This window comes from Trachinotus anak, unplaced genomic scaffold (genome assembly GCF_046630095.1).
Source record: "Trachinotus anak isolate AG129_WGS33_773 ecotype Australia unplaced genomic scaffold, CSIRO_AGI_Tana_v1 ptg000020l, whole genome shotgun sequence".
Taxonomy (NCBI): Eukaryota; Metazoa; Chordata; class Actinopteri; order Carangiformes; family Carangidae; genus Trachinotus; species Trachinotus anak.
Window position 1 is genome coordinate 3,055,573 of NW_027273871.1, and position 22,251 is coordinate 3,077,823.

At 40.0% G+C, this 22,251-nt stretch overlaps 2 protein-coding genes across 3 annotated transcripts in view; both read right to left on the reverse strand.

Moving 5' to 3' along the window:
- Positions 1–492: 492 nt before the first annotated feature.
- Positions 493–12,595, reverse strand: LOC139637360 (smoothelin-like protein 2). Of its 2 annotated transcripts, XM_071506021.1 has the most exons (13): positions 11,476–12,595; positions 6,922–6,982; positions 6,698–6,847; positions 5,746–5,898; positions 5,302–5,475; positions 4,070–4,285; positions 3,760–3,909; positions 3,533–3,595; positions 3,358–3,415; positions 3,146–3,271; positions 2,927–3,041; positions 2,166–2,317; positions 493–1,169 (listed from the first exon to the last, which is right to left on the reverse strand). In XM_071506021.1, the coding sequence occupies exons 1-13, from the start codon at positions 11,971–11,973 to the stop codon at positions 1,043–1,045; spliced, it is 2,043 nt and encodes a 680-aa protein (XP_071362122.1). In that variant the 5' UTR covers positions 11,974–12,595; the 3' UTR covers positions 493–1,042. The 2 variants fall into 2 exon arrangements, with proteins under 2 accessions (XP_071362122.1, XP_071362123.1); XM_071506022.1 differs by lacking the exon at positions 5,302–5,475 and having other exon boundaries at positions 11,476–12,560.
- Positions 12,596–13,425: 830 nt separating this feature from the next.
- Positions 13,426–22,251, reverse strand: part of tlcd3a (TLC domain containing 3A) — a 32,216-nt gene continuing 23,390 nt past the window's right edge. The window contains exon 5 of the mRNA XM_071506024.1: positions 13,426–22,129. Within this exon, the coding sequence (XP_071362125.1) occupies positions 21,824–22,129 (306 nt within the window). The 3' untranslated portion in view covers positions 13,426–21,823. The remainder of the gene's footprint in view (positions 22,130–22,251) is intronic.

Below are 22,251 nucleotides of genomic sequence, written 5' to 3' on the forward strand. Positions count from 1 at the left end.
ACTAGATTCGGATATCAGAGAACAAGAATGACAAAAAGTAATTCTTGACCTTGAAGACAGTAGTTTGACAGAAAAAAATATTGACTGAAGGTCCACTTACACATTTTTTCATAGCTTTCAACTGCATGTCATGGTCATCCTCAGTTCACTATGGCACTTCAGTGATGTGATGACAACTAAGAGCTATGTTTTGTTGTCCTTAATTGTGTAATCGTGTAAACATTTATGGTGTAAAAATACCTGAAATCCCTGGTGGTGTCATGCCGAGTGCCGTCACTGACAGGAGCCAACACCAATAAATTCATATCTGTCTGAGTGACTGAGTGAGCTGAGTTTGGCATCCGAGGTTTATATCTTGTGCCACTGGAAAACATGACACTCCTTCATGCACATTGTTCATATTGAAGTTATTTACAGTATTACACTCCATGTTCTGAACACATTTGTCTTTGCTGTGCTGTCTGATAGAAATGATGAAAAATAAAAATAAAATAAATATTAGAAAATAGCTTTATTTTGCCACAAGAGTCAAAAGGCAAGATTTCAGTTTATTGTTACTGGCTCATCTCTAACTCTCTGATTCGTAACATCACTCATGTTCCCGAATGCTGATCGATCAACAGCAGTTGTTACAAACTATTATCACTTCTCAAATGTGTTTCCTTTTATTATGGCTTTGTTATTGATGAATTACACAAAACCGCCTTTGTAAATACAGCAACATTAGAGCCACACACATCACAAAACATGTCATAAGACACTGCATTTTAGGAATCAGTAGTCCGCTATGAATGCTAAAGGAAATAGGGGAAACTGGTAAACACACACATACAGTATAAAACTGATCAAATGTGATTTGGCAGAGAAAACTATTTGACAAACTCTTCTGTCATTGTTCAAGTGATTAGAACGACAGTGGTTTCCTGTTAGTTTGCTTGTCAGAGGCTGGGTTTGGGCTCAACATTAAGTCAGCACATTTAAAGTGTTCACAACACACTGTGGTTCAAAACATCTAGATTTTCTCATCTACTCTGATACAGAGTTATTCAAACTTTTTCAGGTGGTTGTAGAGCGACTGGACGTATGTAAACACACACATGGGGTCTGGCTTGTCCCCCATCTCCAACATGTCCTCCACCTCGATCAGACGGAGACAGTCAGCCTGCTCCCTGAAACATGAAAGTATAATATGGTAGCAAAGATGAATAAGATATAAAGTAATGTAAGAGATTTATCTATTTCTGAATAGACTACTACTACTACTCTACTGAATGTCTGCTCTGTCTCTGAAGAATATACTGAAGCTATTTTTAAGTGTTGCTATTACTACATAGCCAACAATAGCATTAACTGCTATTTACTACGTACAGCAGTGCTACTACTTCAGAGCAGACTGAACGCTACAGTGACTCGGTATTGGAAAGGGATGAGACAGGCCAATCAGACAGGAGCTAGCTGGTTAAAACGCTAACTAGAAGAAAAGAAGTGATAGAAAAAGAAGTAAAATAAGAGGGTTGCTTTCCACCTCTGGAGACAGCTCGACTGAAGGAATAAAGTTTTATTCTGAACTCGCAAAGGAAGTATACAGCTGTTAATGCTAATGATGGCTATGTTGCAATAGCAAAACTTACAAGTAGCTACTTTAAGACTAAATTCCTTTAATTAATGACATTCCCATCAGCTTCAGCAGGACTTTGTGTTAATGGTTAATTAGCAAATGTAAGTATGCTAACACGCTAAACAGGAATGAACAACATGGTACAACATTATACCTGTTAGACGTCAACTATAAACATGTTAGCATGCTGATGTTAGCATTTGGCTTAAAGTACCTCTTTCCCTAAGTATAGCCTCACAGAGGAGGAACTCAACAAATTCATGACTCTTTTTCATGCTGGTTCTATGAAGTGATGACTCAAATATATTTTTGATAATGGTTGATTTGTTGTTGCTTTTAGCCATCCTGTATTATCATCCAGTTCAGGTTTTGCACCCATTGCCTTTGATATTCAGTTTCTCAAATTTTATGCTCAACATTTTTCATCACAATACTTAGAACTACCAGTCAACTAAAAATTGTGGTACCTTTTGTAAATATCAATTACTTCAGCGTAATCAAAGTACACACGCTCACTGCCTCACTCAGTCCATTCTAGCCTGCTTACTCTGCAGTGGTGAAAGCCAGCTGTAAATTGTGTTTGCGGTTTGCAGGGTCCAGTGTGTTGTAATCAAACTCCAGTGGGAAGAAAGAGTGAACCAGCGCACAGAAAGCCATCCCATCACTCCAGCTGGACGAGAAGTTCTGAATGTCTATGTTCTGAGAAAAAGACGATACGGGCATCACAGTTAACACATAGAATAAGATGGTGCCACATTCACGCATTGTCTTTTCATTGCTTTATTCAGTTGGGACAGTTTTAAAGTGTTCACTCCTGAGGCAATTGCTGGCAAATGATCACAGCCCTTTCTGCTACAAAGCGTAGCCCCTTAGACCACAAACTGATGGGTTGTAGCAAATGAAGCTATACTGTGCAAATTTCCATTTTTCCCCCTGAAAATGCATATATTTATATTTTATAATTAAAAACTTCAATGACAACTGGGCAAACTCCACTGGCTGTAATCGGAAGCTCCAGGACAGCGAGTAAAAGCAGCTGTCAACACTTTGAACATCAGCTTGTTAGTCAACATGGACGAGAAGTGCTCCAATAACATGATCATGTGATATCATCAAAAGCTCCGGAAACAGCTAGAAAACAGGTGAGACAGGTTTCTCAACTTTTGAGAATCATTCTGTTCATCTTTAAGAACCTCAAAAGAATATTGATTTGTGAATGTACATTACAACATAACTGATTCAAGAGCATTTTAGTTATTAGGGGAGATGTGGCAGAAGAGGAATAACCTGTACATCCTATTGTCATACCTGATAGCCAATGGTTTTTGAGCGGCACCACTCCAAGAGAATTTGTTTTATACCACTGGCACTGGACACTCCAAAACTCTGAGAGCGCTTCAGTTTAGGCTTGGAGTCCTTTGGTCTGTTCAAGAGAAATACAGCTCAATGTATCACAAAAATGTCATTAATCTCTAGGACTGAAGATATGGATTAAGATGAAATGGAAAATATTTCAAATACACTTACTTGGTCGGCTCTGAGTTCATCCTTTCAAAGAGAGCCCGTTTGGCCTGAGCCCCATTGGAGCGTGGAAGCGTTTGTGATTTCATTAAATCCTGCTTGAACTCAACCCCCACTGGCTTGTTCGCTTTCCTGTGGAGAAACACAGCATCCGTCAAACTATAGTAAACACGAAGTTAATTTAATGTTCTAAAACAGGATTCGTGGTCATGACTTACTTGTCCAAATTAGGTGAGAAACCAGATTTTATGATTGATTTGGAGGGAAGTAATTTTTCTGCAAAACAAAGAAAATCTAAATATGCAATCACAAAATTAAAGCCTCTACTTGCAAGGTAGACTTTGCTATAGCCTTTGCTATAAACAAGTCAAATAAGGCTTTGCTTTATTTTACCTGCAGACTGAGGAAAGCTAACACTTCTCTTCAGACTGGGACTTGGTGTCTTGAGAACTGGCACTGGATTGATGAGGTGAGACAAAAAACAAAGACCAAATTATTGGAGATTATGAGAAAACTGAAAATAAAAAAATATGTATTAACAAATGAAAGAAAACAGAAACTGAAAAATACCCATGACCCTTATTTTAGAGTCTGATCCTAGCACCAGTGGTGGAACTCACCCCGCTTAAAGGGATATTCCCCAGGTTTTACTGTAGGGTCCTGTGATGCTGAAATACTTGAAGACTGAGCTGGTATAGCTGATAATGAAGACTCTGTGTTGGGTTTGCTCATGGCAGACAGAGGCAAGTGTGGCTTGGCTTCGCTGACATCTAATGAAAGGAGAAATAAAGCACATAACGCTAATTTTCCCAGTGCTTCTACTCAGTGGGAAAAAAACACTGTGCATACACGAATGAACTACTTACAACTACTTTGATTATCCTATTCCACATTTTAAGACAACTGACCTGAAAAACAGGCAAAACTCACCACGTCTAAATGGATATTCGCTTTGTTTTATTGTCGGAGATTCTGGTACTGAAGGATTCGGTGCAGAAGCAGGACTCTGATCAGATTTAGATGGAGCAGAAGTCTCAGAGCTGCTTTTGGTTACAGCTGTGAGGGGAAGATGGGGCAAAGCCTGAGATCCAGAGCCTGACTGCTCCCGGGGTGCCTGGGACCTCAGCTCCTTTGCTCCAGATGTACCTGCACAAGTGAAGATGGGACAAAATAATAACTGGAAAGAATCAGGAACAAATAATGTGGTGATGTGGCAGGTGAAATATATTACTGACAAGTAAAAATGTAAGGACTTACAGAAGCTGAAGCTTCATTTTGAGCCTAAATAATGAATGAAGTTAGTGTCATTTTTTTGTTTAAAAGGTGTGAAACCTGAGACCTGAGAGGGTTTGAGGTGTCAGTTGAAGTGTATGCACTGTAAGCAGTGGCAGCTCTGAACAAAAGGAGTAAAAAGAAAAACCTGAAATGAAAAACTAGTAAAGGCTAAAATAATTTTAAAGTAGTTGCCCACCCTAGTCTAGATGTTCTATAGTGACTCTATAGTCTCTATAATGCCAGGGCTTCATAGGTCATTGCTGGGGCATTGTTATGTGGTTGTTATACATTTGCCAAGGTATGTCCTGTTCCATTTGGATGATATTGTGTTCCTAGGTGGTTGTTACAGTGTGTAGAGTGGATGCTAGGGTGCTGCTGGGAGATAAGGACTTCTGGTTGGTTGTTCCCTGGATGTTGCTAAGTAACTGCTTGAATGTTTAGGGCATTACGAGGTGGTTATGCTATGGTGGTGTGATGATAGGGTGTTACTAGTTGGTTGATTAGTGGTCCCTAAAGCATTGCTAGGTGGTTGCTGGGGTGATAAGCATTATTGCTCATATGTTATGATAATAAGAGTGTGAAGGGTGGTAGTTATGTGACTGTAGCCTGCCTCTGCAAGAAACCTAATAATGGGGAGAAGCTGCATCATCTAAATTAGGCTCTTTATTACTATGGGTAAAGACATGACTGCAGACAGAAACACACTCAAGCCTCTGGCCTTTATTAATTACCAATGTGCAGACAGATACAAGGTCCAATTCTACATGAAATAAAAAAAAAAAAAACATGTTTTCAGAGGAGTTCCAGGGATCAAATCCTATGAATGCATGTCAATAGTCTGTAGTGTCTGTACACAATAGCATAAAGTAAAGGACCCACTAACTGACCTCTTATAAAAGAATATTCCCCAGCTTCCCCTATTGGAGGCTCTGCTGCAGAGTGGTTGGCTGCTTTAGGCACCAATGCTGGTGACTGAGCAGATTTGGTGGTAAGCAGACCCTCAGGACTGGCTTTGGTTGTCATGGCAGTGACAGGATGATGGGGCTTGGGTTCATTAGTATCTGTAAAAGAGAGATTCTGAATAAAGAGTGACGGAAATGGAATGGATGGTTGAAATCACTCAGACACAGAGAATTGTGTCCATTAATGTCTGATTATGCATCTCCATGGAGAGCTCCCAGCTGGGATGACATATAACAGAAAGAGGTGCATGAAGGAGCAATTAAAAATTTGGAGAATTTAATTTGGTTAGACCAGTAAAGCAGATTCTGTGCTTCAGTAAATGGTGCTTCAAGAAATGGAGCGATACAATGATTACATTTTCCACCCACCACATTTAGCTGAAGATTCCACTGATTTTACTGGAGTTTCTTTTGCGGCTTTGGCCACTGAAGCAGGAGGAACAGATGGAGCTTCAGAGCTGGCTTTCGTCATTGCAGTGAGGGGGAGATGGGGTTTGGTCAGAAGACCTGAATCTTCCTGATCTGAAAGAGAAAAGTTGGATTTAGTTCTTCACTCGATCAAATGACCAACATATTAACATATTATTGAACACTACATATATAATGATAAATCATTGCAGGTACAAACAATTTTAACATGCATCATAATTATAACTGAATATAATAAAACTAATGAAAATATGTAATAATAAGAACAACCTCACACAGTTCTAATGTAACCGTTAAATAAATTAGAGATTATTCATTTCAAAGTTGTATTTTGATCTTATATTGTATGATATGGGCCAACCACTACTGATTGTGAATCTACATCCTCATGTCCAGGGCTGATGATGATGACATGACGGTTACAAAAACAAATTCCTAGCAGATCTAATTACACTGGCCTGTCAGAATTGATTTTGAATTCCTCTGGTTTTTGATTCTGAATTTTACAAATATTGTAAAAGAACTATACAAGAATTACTATATTGTGGATATTATTTTCATCATTGTCTTCCTGGAATATTGTGGACGGTTTTTTGTGCACCCTACCAGAGAAAAGACTGAATACTCGATATGTGTAATTTTAAGTATCTCTTACCTAGCTTTCCTTACTAAATTTTGGTAAAGTTGTCTGCATGTGTGTATTTATGTATTCATTTATGTGTGTATGCAGGTTGTTTTATGCCTGAAAGTCATATGCTTTGTTTATTTCATCTTTGTATTCTCTGATTTTGACTGGTGCTACATAAATAACCGTTATTATCATTTATTATTATTAAGATGAATCCATCCAACGAACAAGTTCTTAGTGTAGTGTGAAGTCCAATCAACTGACCAGGCATTTTGGATGCTTCCACTGTAGACTGAAGAGAGTTAGATATGGCAGAAGGCTCTGGGCTTGGTTTTGTCACAGCACTGAGAGGCTGGTAGGAGTGGGGAACAGCCTCAGCAGTTTGGGCTGCATCAGAGTCCACTGATGAACTTTCTGTGAAAACATAACCTAACGTGAGATCAGCTTGTCGGGTCACCTGTGTGACACTTTTCAGATGATCTGCTTACCTTGCTTGCCATTCTCCTGTGCAGTTGTGGCAGCATTTTTCTCTCCTTTTGCATCAGTGCCCTGCTTAGTAAAGAGAAGAATTTCAAAACATGTAATTTAACATGGTCAACAGCGTCTTTTTTATGGATTAAACTAGGACATACACAAACTGGTACAGTCACTCATAGCATTGAAGGAATAGACCACACTAATGGAGGACTAATGTGATAACGAAACATTATTATCCACCCAAAGAGGAAGATTATTAATTTAAGTATTTTAATAGTGAATTGAAGAGCTTTGAAAATAAGAAGTGCTTACTCCTCTTTGCCTTATCAGCTTTTTGATGTTGTCAAAATACATAATTCAGAACAGATTCTTCTGAGCTGCTCCTTGGAGTCATGTCAAAGTGGAAAAATATTGAAATTCAGTGTCTAAAACTTCAGTGTATAACCTCCTTTAATTTGGACTGTACTGGAATTGGCTCTGATGGGGGCAGTCAGGCGTAACCAGCACATCAGCTTTGCTTCATTTGGCTGTCTTGGTAATGGCATAACCTTGAACATGGTGGTGGGTGATGCAAATTTAAAGTGAAAGTGGGAGGGGGTGGGATTGTGGGTGGGGGGGTGTAGAGGGGGTGATCAACCCATAACGTGTTAGTTTTAAAAAGAAGAATAAAACTCTAAAACACTGAATGAAGAATTGTGTAAAGATTTACACTTCCTTTGTTAGACATTCCCCCAGGAAGGTAAATGAGTTATGCAACACTTGCAGCTGACTGTCTGTTTGTACGTTTGCCTTAGCAACACCACTCAATGGGGTTTTTTTTGCCCACAACAAACAAAGAGAGTTCTTTTGTCTTTCAGACGACGCGGTGGAGCTAAAAATAATTTTTAATTTTATCATTCATGTTAAATCTGTCTGCCTGTGTGTGTGTGTGTGTGTGTGTGTGCTAACTTCTCTCCATGTGTGATCCTCAGCTGTCAACAGCTGAAAGCTTCTCATTTAATGTCAGCTGTGGCCAACAAACCCATGTTCCCACTGAGAGGCTATTTTAGATTTTGCAATCAGCCCCTTTGCAAGAGTTTCCGCTCCACTCCTCTTACACCCCAATATAGCACCAAATGGATGCTTTGGAAATCAGAGAGTTAGCCTGAGCGGTTCAAACAGTGCCTAAGTTTATCAGCCCGAAGCTTTGGCCTTTGTTTGCCCCCTCTCCCTGCCCCCTCAGCCTTTTGCTTTCCAGAGACACGCAGTGGTCTGGCAGCCGCACAATAAAGCCATTGCAGCCAGTCCGTCAACTCATCGTCAGGAGGGAGATTAACACCACAGTGATCTGTGGGCTCCACAGGAGCTGCTGTAGGATATCACAGTCTGACCCTGTTAATCCCTTCAACCCCTGGCTGGGTTTACCTCCATGTCACTTTGACTCCTTAGAAACATGCAAACATAGTGACAAACACACAAACACAGGCTACATCATTTGAGAAAAAGACAAAAAAAAAATTCAAATCAGCCATGAGAAATTATACTAATTGTTAAAGTGACAATGAAACATTTTACCATTGTTTTTTTTAGATATGAATATCCCCTGACATATACTTCATGGCAAGGGTGTATATGTACATAAATAAATTTAAAAAACACACCTGTGAATCAGGCAAACACACTTGGTGCCTCTCTTTAAAGTTGCACTAATCAATATTTATATATTTACAATGAGTTGAAAGGCCTTGTGTAAGGAGGAAAGAGTTGCTTGTTGCAACAAACCCACAGCTCTCTGCAGCTTTCCTCAGGTCTACACAGCGTTTGAGCATCTTTAATCAACTTTCAGCCCCTTTACCGTTTATAGTTCAGTCCAGTCTCACTGCTCTCATCAGTCCTTAGCAAAAAAGCTTAGAACCCACTGAACACTTCCTGACGAACACCAGATGGTGAAGCCTGATATTTCCTCCAGGATTTGGTGGAGAGCAAAATAAAGTGCTAAAAGGACAGCGTATTTTGGACTTCTTGGATTTTGATTTGGACACAAAAACACACCTCAAAATAACTGCTAATGCTGCTTTATCTCTGCTATATGCATAAATAGGTAACTGTTTGCTAACATATTAGCCATATCAAATGTTATATGGTGAAATGGAGCAGGACCAGCTGTTGACTCAGATTTTCTGGAGCTGAATCTAGTGAACATTAGGGATACTACATCTTTAAGGCATTTGGAACTGGCCTCAGTGTGGTGGAAACATGATACAAGAAAGTTATTAAATGGGGATAATGTCACAGTTTTTGGACAAACTTTCCTCAAAGACATTGATGGTGTAGCACTGATTTTCATATATTAAAAAACACTGAAATGGTTATGTGTATAATAAACAGAGGGGGGAAGAGAGGGGTATATTCCAGTCTTGCCTCAATCCTTGTTGTTGATTGTTGATTTTTGGAAAGCTAGAAAATTGTTGGACACAGCACGCTTCCGATTTAGGCCTGCTATTCCTAGATGTGAGGAAGAAAGATGGACTCAGCAGGATGATGTCAAATTTGAAAGTGATAGAGCAAGGTACTAACTGATCCAACAGGGGGCTATCTTAGTACTGGAGTGGGGTGGGGGATGAACAGTTTTACGTCAGATTGGGGGGCTGACGGGTGGGAAAAGACCAGGTGATTTCAGCAGAGAGGAATGTCCGCAGGGTGTGTTACGAGGACAGCTGGTTGCCCCTCTCAGGGCGTGAGCGGGGGTATTATTGACGGGGATGTAGATGCAATTCAACTTTCCATTAGGAGATTTGAGAGCTGGACTGGCTGGGAAGCAAGATTCCTGAGCGGTTTGGGGACCGAGATTTATTTTTATACCTGTCTTCAGAGTTTGCCCGTGGGTTACGTCACAAAAAAGCAAACAATTTGTGTACTGTCGACACTGTTAGAAGAACGTAGAGTAGTGTACTGTAGTCGTTTGTCAAGCAGTCTACTACATCTCTGGCTGTGAGCTCTTAAGCTCGGTTACAAAGTTGAAGCACTTAATTTATTGATTATGGATTAATAATTTAGACTTCCATTCTTTGCATCTGTCTCCATTTCCATTCATGTGTGCAAACAGTGTGTTTTTAAGGTAAAGAAGGAAAGTTAAGTTAGTATAGAGCATGCAGAGGCCCTGAAGAGCTGCAGCTCAGTCCCAAATCATAGACCCAAAAATACTTGTGCCCTTTGGAGGACTTGCTCATATAAATGCGGGTCATGAGCAGAAGAGGGCTGCGATGGGGGGTAGGGAATGTGTGTTTGTCGTGGTGAGGCAGTTTTTAAAATTCGTCACTGTAAGGATATATAACAGTATAGTATCATTTTCATGGTTAATAATACTAGATGTTATTATTATTGTCTCCAGTTGAAAATAATTCGTGATATCTAATTATACTAATGGTAGGTGATGCAGAGCCTATAAGGCACTGCTTATACCACTGCTCCTCAGATAAATGAGTGATGTCAGAGGTTAAATATAAATTAGAAAAACATACCACACAGCATTCAGATTCTGGTTCAGATCCTCTCCACAAATTCAAATCCTGATCCTTATCCATCCTCTCACAGAGAGGTTAGGATAGATCATGTAGGCTTAGTTGATAAGCATCTCTGATCTTTTGAAAGGTTACTTTTAACATGCACAGAAAACAGCAGCTTTCCTCACACTAACAAGGACATATAAGTATGCAGTCATTAATACATATATGTCCATTTAGGTCGAAGAATGTACGACCGTGTTCCAGTGAACTGGGTGGTTTCTAGGTTGATGATGCAATGATCTCTAGTGACATTTGGAAGGATCATACGGGGCATTCACACATTGTTTGAACATCTGGCAGGGACACAAGGTGCGTGCAAAGTATGAGTTTGCAAGGCTAAGAGCAATGTACCAAGGGAAGGATGATGTACAGGGCCAGGTGTTCCTGTTACAAGCCAAACGCTTACATGTATAACAGTAAGCTCCCCCAAAACATAATGACATAGTTGCTCAGGTTCCTTGGCGTGACAGTGTGCTGTAACACTGGCTGCGTTTAGAAAGACATTAGCACAGTAGCAGGTTCATTTCAATGAGGCCACTGCGTTAATTTAACAAGGGTGCAGAGGGCTCAGGCAACAAAAAAACCCAATCAAGGGCCAATTCGCTGTGCTAGCCATATGCAAGGATACATTTCATTCCTGGTATATTCAATTTTTAATGTGTTATGTAGTTGTATTATGTATCTCACACGTTTTATGATGGATTGTCACTGTGATACGTTTACAGGGTTGTAAAGTCACAGTATAATCAACCACTGTGCAGTTTTATGGCATCTGATAAGTCTTCGAATTCATGAATCTGTCAAAGGAGGGAGTTAGAGTTGAGCTAAGACCAGGTGCATATAAGCTGTTTATTCTTCGTTGACCAGCTTTACCACACTACATGAAGTTTAGTACTGATATCACAAGCGTACTTATCTAATAATGCTGCCTACTTCTTTTGCTGCAATCCAGTGGTAGGTTGTAACCTTTTTTTATCCTGTAGACTGTATTATCTGTGGAAAAACACAAATAGTACTCACGTTAATCTCAGCATGTCTCTTTGCTCTCCATGGAGGAGGGACTGGGGCGTTGCTGGGAGCAGCAGCAGCAGCCTGGCTTGATCCTCCACTTGACCCAGATGGTCCAGAGATTGGGGATGTGGACTGACTTAAAAGGCAGTCCCTCTTCTCTTCCTTGGACTGTATCTGTACGTGTCCATTCTCTATACTTTCCTCCCTGTTCTTCCTTGTCACTTCAGCAGGACTCTTCCCAACTTTTACCCCTGCAAGACCCTCCACCAGATGGCTGAGGGCCTCCAGCTTTGCCCTGAGCTGCAGGTTCTCCTCCTGCAGCCTGGTCACCGCCTCAGCCAAGGGTCCATTGGAAACGCACAGCTCCTCGACCCTCTGTTCTATACGCTGCTTGAAAGCGCTTACGTCCACGTGTACCTCCCTTACGGCAGCTTGCAAGGTGGCCTTGAACTCGACAAGAGCCTCACTTACCATGGCCTCCTGAACACCTTCTGTAGCAGTATCCATGGCTTTTTTAGCGACCCTCACCACCCCTAGGTTTCAGGTCAAGTGAGTGATGGGGTGGTTGGTGTGGAGCTCAGAAACCAAACCTTTCTACTTGTCTTGTTTTTCACCTCCTCACTTCGCTCTCTGCTTCACGGCCTTTAAAATAATTTTGAGTACTTCACCAAAAATGTTGTTGTCTCTACTCACTCGTTCCAGCTAAAGCTATTTCAGAGATATCTATGCTGTTCCATGCCAGTTTTCCAGGCTAGTTGAAGATGCAAATGGTTTTTAAAGGATGACCAGGGTTGCAGCATTCCTCCGCAGCAGCACATTTAAGTCCCATCAAGTTCCATGGAAGACTTCTCTCAACGTGTGTATTCTCTTACTCTCTTCTCTCATCTGGTCATAGCAAGAGCTGTTGTTATTTATAAGTCATGGAAAACTCAAAACGTCATCTTGGGAAAAGAGATTACGTACTGCACGGGCAGATCAGGTTCTCGGTGTGCGCAGGGCCTGAGGAATGATCAAACTATCCTTTCCAAAGGATCCGGTGGGAAGTGGTAGCGCATCTACTATGCGTTTCCTAGACGTTTACCCCTGCTGCCCCTGCTCAGTGTGTTGTCTGAGCTATCTGTGTCTCCCATGCTTGGGAGCAACAGGTTCGCCTCTGTATTTTGGGACATAAAGGGGGCGTGAAAAGATCAAATGGGGAGGAGGAGCCAGGATTATTCAAATAGTTTTGTCTCTCTGCTCCTGATAAATCTGGATGACGTCACAGTAGAGAGGGTGAGTGCAGTTTCCTTTAGATCTCGTGGTTACAACACGTCACATTCAAAGTGAACTGATGAACACAATAGTGATCAGTAATAGGCTAATGTCAGGTATTTATTAATATCTCCAGTAATGTTGGAAACATGGAGTCAGAATGTTAAAACTAAAATAAACGTGATAATCATTTTGTGTATTTGTTCTGTATTTACTAAATCACTATTTGTTTCTTTTTTAACTTCACTTTTTTTTGTCCTTTTTCACGTTTTCTTAAGTTGCAGAGCCTCAAGTTCTCCACTGTCCATTGCATTCAAATATGTGTAGATAGGTATTTTCCTGCTCTTAACAGTTGAGAATAACTTCACCGTTGTGTTCAGTGAGTTCAAACTGTAGACACGGAAGCATATATTACTTTTATAGGCATTTCATAAATAGTTTATAACATATTACAATATATTTTTAAGTAGACGTAAAGACATTTTAAGTGTTAAATAATGTTCAGTATTTGTCAACAATTATAACTTCTCCTATGAATTATTATTGTTTTACTATATTGTCATTCATCACCAGCTTCCACTTATGTTGTTGTTGAAAAATACATGAATCACCAATAAATTAATAATAATAAATCTGCTTACAGCTACATGTTACTATTTAGGCAAAATGTTACAAAAATGTAAAGAAATAAACAGCTCTGAAACGTGATAAAAGAGCACAGTTTGGTTTATTCCATCCACAGATTTTAGCATCATAATTCATCTTACACTTGCAACCTGTTTCTGTAAAGAGTGACCGATAAACACATCAAATGGGTCTGTGGAATGACTTTCACTCCACCACTGCCCAAGTGTGCGTGTAGAAAAGCAGCCCAGCCTCAGTCAGCTTGAGTCAGCAGTGCCTCTGAGTGGCCATGACTTCACATTACAACTGAATGAAGCCCTACAGGCGCCACAGTTGCACATGGACACTGAACATATGCAAACAATAATTTAAAAAGTGGACCCGCTAAGCATGTGAGAAGAAAATCTTTTTTTTTAAAAATAATTTAGAAAAATAAATGATGTCAGTTGTCTCAGAATTGTTGCTCTGTGGTTTCTTAAACATAAATTTTTTTTCAAATTTCTCAACAAGAAAACAAATATGCATGTTTCCTCAAAGGTCAAACAAAACAAAACAGAGACTTGTTCAGAACAGTCTATCAAATCAAATTTATTGAATTTTAAAGGGGTGCTCTGAATTCACAAGTTGCAGCTACAGTACATAACTCCTCTTACATCAATAGTTTTGTGTTATTTCAAAAAAAAAAAAAAAAATTGTCCAGTCTCTTTTCAGATAGGAAAGTTCCTCAAGAAAATGTCACGCTACAAAAAAGACAGATGCATCAAATATATATGTATGAAAAATTAGAATGCTATCAAAAATAATGTGGGGCAGGAAGTGTTAAAGGTTGTGAAGGTGCTGCATTTAAGTCAGTTACACACCCATAGCAAAAAGGTGACTAATATGAACAGCAGGTCAATGCTAAAATCCAAATCTCTGAAACATAATATCCAAACAGATGAAAGGTCTAAAAGTAACACAGCAAACATATTCAAGACTACAGTATTTCTATGCTTTAAAGGGTTTCATCCTCAAATAATGCATAGAAAAACAACATTATGGGAAATGCTCAATAATTTGAAAATAGATTAAAATGCTACCATATATGACAAAATATTAATGTAAAGGCTTTAATTTCAACAGAATTAAATGACGCTTTATTCTCATTCTTGCAGTAAATGCATAGCAATCTTTCAAATAGTTTCAACTGGTTAAAGTATGAACAATATGACTTTCAAAACAAACAACAAGACTTTTGTGGATCATTGCTGTGAACACCAAAATGACTGAAAGTGTAATTCTCCTCAAGGACATGATGATCATGATGATGATAATAATAAACACGATAAATACAGCCACAACCTGTAAACACTGCCTGCCAGCTTGGCTCTTTCACACTGAGATTTGTGGGTATCACAAATAGATTTTTCACAAGGCACTGGAGACCAAATTTGGTTCACCGTCCACAGATCAAAATCAATCCCAGCAACACAGTTTCTGCAGCGCTTCACTCACTTTTTGTGCATTTCATTAGTCTAATGCCGCATTCACATCACATCAGAAGAAACCTAACAAAAGTTAAAGCCTCATTTTTAGTTTCAGAGGATGTTATCATGCAAATATCATGTAGTCTGATCCCAGTATAAGATACTCTCCATCCAGCAGCTTGTATTTATATCCAACATGACATGAAAATGGCATTAGACCACAATTTATTTTTCTTGAACCATTCTATATCTTTGTCCAGAGATGAGGAACCAACCCTGCAGGGATATGTGACAATATAAAGCAGCAAAATTATACAAGAAGTGTCACGGTGACAGAAGAGACCCCATGCACTGTTATCAATCTCCATTCACATCTCAACAATCCAAATGACAGAAATGTGCATTAGCGTCATACCGTTTAGCATTACTGGTTTGTTATTTTTGTATGTAAAATGACAGATGTGCCTTTGTCAACTTGACCTTTAAATCATGGGAAATAGACACCAAAACTAGCCATTGCTTTTTCCATGGTTATCATAATTGTGCGATTTGCAGCACCTCTTAAAGATGTATCCCATTTACCCTCAGATGAGATGGAGCCGAGTCACTCATATTTTTAGACGTAAAAAAATAAAATAAAATTGTGATAAAAGTAGTGTTATGCACTACAAAGAGAGTTTTACATTTTAACAATGCAGCATTATTGGTTAAAACTCCAAGCCAGGCCCTGCCTTGTTTATATTCTTCTTCTGTTCTCATATAAAGTTTCTTCAATCTGGATTTTTGCTAAGTTGTTAGCATCCAACAACATCTCCCATCTGTCTCACACACATGATGGCTGTCAAAACCTAAATGGGAGCTGAACTTAATGAAAGCTAACAAATCAATGTTTGTGTTATCTTTACTCTAAATGACAAGATGCTCAGATTTTACCAGCGGATGCCAATTTACCTCAGAATATAAACAAACACAGGAAAATGTTCAGCTTTTAAAACACTGGTTAAAGAAACCCTCTGTGGGAAAACATAGCAATGACCACAAGCTAGCCCCAAGTAATTTCAGTACTACTGGCCTCAATGTAGTGTAGGTCTATGCTAACGTGTTAGCATGGGGCTAACTAGTGTGTGATAAGGTCCTGGCTTTGAGTCAATTACCACTCAACCTATGTTAAGTGTTAGCATGGAGCGAACCCTTAAAATAATGTTAGCAAGAAGCCGACTATTGCTCAACATAGTGAAGGCACATGCTAAATAGCGTTAGCATGGTGCAACAGAGCCAGTGTTGTGCATGGGTTAATTGTGGTGTCCATGTTCTCATTCAAGAGGTGGCACATTATTAAATTATATCCTTTCATACAAAGCCAAGGAATAGGAATCACATTTGATGAGACCAGAAAGAAAATCAGTAAAATCATTATGATTCACAACTAATGTGCTAAAATCACAAAGTAAAATGTCACTACCCCATACAGTATACTGAAATGCACTCTATGTATAGGTTGAATGTTAGTGGAGAATGGACTAAACGCCTGATTAGTCTGTGTTTGCTCCACTACATCCTCAGAGGAAACATCCATCACATCCCCACCATGTTGGTCAGTCTCTGGGATCCAAGACAGAGGATAAGACCGGAGGGTAGTAGTGTTTTTGAGTGAGAAGTGGGTCACGTAGCTATTAAGACAAATCATCTACAGCGTGTCTAAACTACTGAAAATCAAATGGATCTCTCTTCATATATCACTACAGTCACTATGATCAACTAAAGTGCCTGACAGTCTTTGGTTTACCAACCCGCGGGAGTTGAAGTATCACAAGCCATGTCAGAAAGCATAAATAGAAGAAAAATCTATAAGGAAAAAATGCTTAAAAAAACACATATAGTAAAGAATCAGCATATCATTCTAGATGTGACCATCTTCAGCCTGCCTCACAGTTCATCATCTTACAATAATCCTCTATACACACACACAACAGCTTTATCAAACTTCATCAAACCCTGAGCAAAGAAGTTGAACTTAAGACCTTCTATATTAAGAATCTATTGAGTGACAAAGAATATACCTGTTAAGATATGTGTTCTCTGCGTGCCGCGAAGCTTTCATGATTCTTTCCTGGGATCCTCTGATTCAGGATCAGACGCCGTTTATGTGCGACGTGATTTTATGATCAGACTCCCAGCAACTGAACTAATGTGGCTCATCATCTAGCAGCTACGAAACTAAAAAACTAAACACTGTAGTCAGATCAATGGTGCAAACTTGCTGTTTATGTCCGGTCAGATGAATTCATTAGATATAGTTTTTTGTTTTGTTTTTTTTAATTAAAAATCAGGTGTTGGCCAGTCGACATCAGCAGTCGATTTGAGTATTAGATTCCAAAAAAAATGATTCATTAATGTTTATTATCATTATTATTATTTGAATTTGAACACAAAGATTGTTTGGGAAAAAAAAGGAATAACTTTATTGAATAAAAATGTGAAGGTTAAAAATAAGAAAATGTAACTGAAAATAGTGGAATGTCATATTCTATATCTACTCCATGATTTCAAAGCTAAACCTAGAGACAGCTATTAAAATATTAATGGTCCAGCTCACTGAACTTCAGATTTCATCCACATAACTATAAAATGGACCTGTCAAAATAAGAGTCCTGGGCAAAAGTGAGTTTAAACTGACCCTTTGAAAGCCTAAAAAGCAACTCTAGTTAAAATGAAGAGGGGGCAATTTCTGCAAAGCTCACACTGTCACAACAGACCACTACACCTCAAAAAGTTTTGTGTCATCAAAAGGCTTTTCAACCCAAGATAAAACCATGAAATTCTGTGGGAAAGACTGTTGTACCAAACTATTTTAGGTAGTAAAATTGTCATATTTTAATAATCCTTAATATCAGCCATCAATCTATTCAGTATCCCAACCATTCAGAAAGCCAAAGCATGAAAACAAGGCCATATGTCAGTTTGTACAGTGTGTGCGGTGGAGGGTGAGGTCATGGCGGGTGAAAACTGAGATGTGTATCTGAAGGCAGCAGACTGAATGAGAGACATGCACAGTTTTAATATGACATGCCCACCTAGTCCTACTAATCCCCACTGTCCCTGCCTGTGAACTGCTGAGTGGACAAGCAGATAATCCTGACGACAGATGGCAGCAGAGCAGAGGGAGGGCTCGCTCTGCTCTGCTATTGCTCTCAGCAATTTTCTATTACTGCAGAGCACATCAGCAAAGAGACTGGGAGTTCAAAGGAGGAGGATGGATCAATATGGACAGAAGGATGGATGGCGGAGGCTGGAAGGGAGGGAGCAGGTGGAAAGATGGCGATAGGTAACATACAATAAAAAGAAATGAGCTGCAGCTTTTAATTTTAAATGAAAAACTAAAAACCACTGGTTTTGACTGCAGTTAGAGTGGAGACTTTTAAAGTGGATGTAAGAGGCAGAGGATGGTAAAAAAAAAAAAAACACAGAGTGAAAGTGCTGAAAGCAGAACAAAGAGCCTGGGATGTTTCCAGTAACAGTGGCCTAGTCAATCACACACAAAAGAGGCCTGCACTCCCATGGGCACCAGCCAAATCAGACAAACAAGCCCATCATTCAGCAGCTCGTCTCTCCTTACTCCCTCTTCCTCATGCTGTTGGTCAGCAAACAGACTGTCTGTCTGCGAACAACAAGACTCATCACCTTTTCCATCCAATGCTGTTCCCACAAGACGTGGCTGCCAATGTATTTGCCATAGAAGAGTGTAGAAAACTAACACCAACAACCCCAACAAGAGGGCACAGTACCACTACAGAACCCACAATGCAACAGAGGCTCCCGGTCCTCTCAGCAGTTTTAATGCTTCAAAGTTTAAACTTTGAAATATTTGAGACTTAAAAGAGCCCTCAGGTTACTGTGCTGTCATTTTTTATTAGAAATTCCACCTATAATTTGAATATGGAGGAAACAGATGTAAATATTTGGTCTGTTATGATCTGTCAGAATCCAAAGATCACAGAATACTAGGAAAGGTCAACCTTGTACACCAACTAAAATGAACTGTCACTTTGACGTCATTGGCGTCATCTAGGCATTTGTTCCCTTGGTTACCTTGGTTACCTAAACCTTACAAAAGAAACAACATGAGCTGAAGTTGAATTCAAAAGCACCCTCAGGGGATTTGCTTCTACAAGCCTTACTTGGTCAGGTATGACCTGTAGTTTACAGCAGCTGATGTTTTCTGCTGACTACTACTGTGACACTATGTTTTAGTATTCACAGTGATCACACTGACTGCTGTTCAGCAGAAGTTACATAGGGGAGGAAGAAACCAGCAATTTATGACACAAAACCATCTGAGAAAGGAGACTGTGGAAACATTTTGGGCTTGAAACCAAACATACGAAAAGATCACGTGTAAAAAGGTTTTAAGAAATGCTACTGCGATAACATTACCAGTTCTACAGTGTAGTTTAGAATGAAGCTAGGAGGGTTGCATTTAAGGGATTTTCGTGTGAACTGTGTTTACACTTGATTTTTTGAAAAAGTGACAGCCTTATCAACTCAGCATCCAAACAGCAGAACTCCTGTGAAGGTGTCGGTGTACGCTGCAAAAACTGTCTATCATCATGAATTCACTCTGTTCCTTTTTCAGCATTTCATTAACTTGAATCAATCAAAGCACAGGTGAGGTAAATTTGAAAGGCAAGGAACCTTTTTTTTTTTTTTTTTTTTTAAAACTTCCAACTCGACTGAAATGCAAAATTTGCAGTGTGGAGTCCCAGTAGAAATGTATAGTGAACGGAAATGTAGGGTCCCAACATAACATACTGAGGCGTGGATCAATTAGATATGGCTTGATATTAGTGTTGTATAGATGCACTGCAGCCTCTTTTGCATAGATTGAATTGGCTGGACATAAAAAAGGCCATTAATGCATTCTCAATCAGTTAGTTCAGTATAAAGCTTAAATGACCAAGAATATTATCCAAGGAGCTAAATAACTCCAGGGTGTAGATGGTGTATGACAGAAAACCCTGCAGAATAATATCCTCTAGTTATTATTTGATATGTGAAGTGAATGGTTTTAGGATAAATGTCTTGTGTGAATCTTGTGTGAATCAAACAAAAAAATTGCTTTGCATGATAAAAATGATCCTCTCAGTTCTAGTTATGATATCTGGATATAGGTTTTAAAACTTTGTGATGTAATTAAAACATGGTGTAAATGTCTAAAAACGTGACGTATACACAGCTCTGTGTGAACACCTGATACACAAGTGCATATAAATCTCTGGAGCCTAAGGGAAACTAAACAGCTACCTAATGTCATTTTGTCATGTTTTAAGTGTGTTACAGATCAGTTTCAGGAACAATCTCTCCTGATATCCTCGGTTTTTGTGGCTAATTGCTCAGAAATGTCAATCCTCTCTATTAGTTTGCCCTGGTGAGCCACTGCTCACCGTATTGCTCTGACCGTGGCCCTGAGTTCGCCCCACATTAGGCACTCCCACACCCCCCCTCCCCCCTCCTCTCTGTGGTCTGACTGACTTTTCACATGAGAAAAAACAAATCTTCAATGGCCATTGACATTTGACCGGAAGCGACTGCCAAAGACACTGTTGTCCCAAGATGCTCTGCGTCAGCTCTGGCTGTCAACGTGGTAGTGTTTCTATGGCAGCTGGAACGCTCCCGTGTCACCTAAACAAAGACTGAGGATTCAAAAACGAAATCTCTCAGTAGCAAGAGACCCGACTTACACCCTGCTCTGCAGAAGTGGGTAAAAAGCCTCACATATTCACACAATACAGATTAACACAGCAGAAACTCACAACCTGAACTTCACCAATCTTTGCACTCAGGTGTAGGTGAGTCCAAATATACAATATCTTGTCTCAGGGGGCCATATCTTGTTTGGTGCCTGCTCTGTATTTTTCTAGAGGTGATTCCTTTGAGGGCGAGACGAAACTTTGCAGTATCCAGCATGGATATGTTTTCCTGAATAATGACTTAATTTGATAAAAATGAAGAATGGTTCCCTCAGCAAAGACAATCTCTCGATGATGCCACTATCCTCCAGCTCCAACAACGGAGCACGCTGACAAACTGAAATCCTGAAAACCTTGAGTGAACATGGGTGCAGTGGTAATTCATGTGCATGCAGAGCTAGCTCCCTGATGAAGGGGATGGCTACTGGAAACAACCAGGACCATAAATCTGTGCTGGGTGTTACAGTGAGGAATGTGGGATTTATGTTGCAGGTTTGCATGCTGTATGTGAAACTACAAACAGAAATGAACAGGGCTGGAGAGTCTGAACCTTAACATTACATCACATTTATGGGTAGCTATTTTTATTTCTCAGATGTGGACGAGGTGATTTGTTTTCCTCACATTTTTATCCAGCTAATACTGCCTGAAATTGCACCCACTGTTATTTCTAATCCTTCTCCTCAGTCTGATTAGTCAATGGATGAGAGAGGAAACGCAGCATTACAGAAAAACCATAAAATTAAATACAACCTGTTCTAACAGCCACTCACACGCGCGCGCGCACACACACACACACACACATACTGTAACAGACCTTCCAAATCAGCAGAGGCTGTAAACACAGTAGGAGTAAGAGATAAGATATTGTCTGTCCTTGGAAGCTCCTCTTCAGTCTCTGGTGCTTTTATTCCACATTTCACTCTCAGTGAAGCAAACATGACCTTTCTTCGGTGTTGAAGGTGTAGACAGACGCAAGGTAGCACTTCAACAAGATCCAGGCCAAAGCCAAATCCAAAAACACCCAAATCATCAAACTTCAGTAGTAGAATTAGATCGGTGGAGAGGTCCACGTAGGCAGCAGATTTGTAACAGAGGAATAAAGTGTGTGGAAAATGCCCAGGAGCTGTGGGACAAGAGCAGGCAGTCCTGGTGTACTACAGTACAATGGTGGGGTTTGAAATGTGTTAAGTCAAACTAGTGCCTTTGCAGAAGTAGTTGCGTTAGTAGCTGAATGTGCGGCTTGAGCGAGCAAACGTGAACTGGATATCAATCATCCTTAGAATAGTCAGTGACGGCGGCCGTAGGAGACGCGTCAGGGCTGCGGCTACGCTTGTACAGACGGTAGCCCTTTCGGCAGAGTAGGACAAACCAGTAGACCTGCGGTGCCAGGATGCAGGAGTTGCCCAGGTTGGTGGACAGCGGCAGATGGAAGGGCACGCTGTAGAGCGGGATGCCGTAGTGGTGGCCGTACATCCAGTACATGTAGGGGAAGAGGGCGATGCGGCACATAAAGAAGGTTAACAGAACCATACCGCCATTGGCCTTGTGCAGCCAGCAGTCCTGGAGGCTGAGCTGGTGGGGGAGAGAAGAATAAGAGGGAGGGATGGAGAGAGGATGGAGGGATGAAGAGAAGTAGCACTAAAAGACACAGAAATACAAATCACATTTTCCAAGTTCTAATCTTGTTTCCTTTA

Bases quoted from the DNA above. Each gene is read 5' to 3' on its own strand.
- LOC139637360 (XM_071506021.1), bottom strand. From the start codon at position 11,973: ATGGATACTGCTACAGAAGGTGTTCAGGAGGCCATGGTAAGTGAGGCT. The intron at 3,416-3,532 runs GTAAAATAAAGC...TTTGTTTTGCAG, and splicing joins TAGCTTTCCTCAGTCTGCAG to AAAAATTACTTCCCTCCAAA. The intron at 1,170-2,165 runs GTAAGCAGGCTA...TTCATGTTTCAG, and splicing joins CTGGCTTTCACCACTGCAGA to GGAGCAGGCTGACTGTCTCC.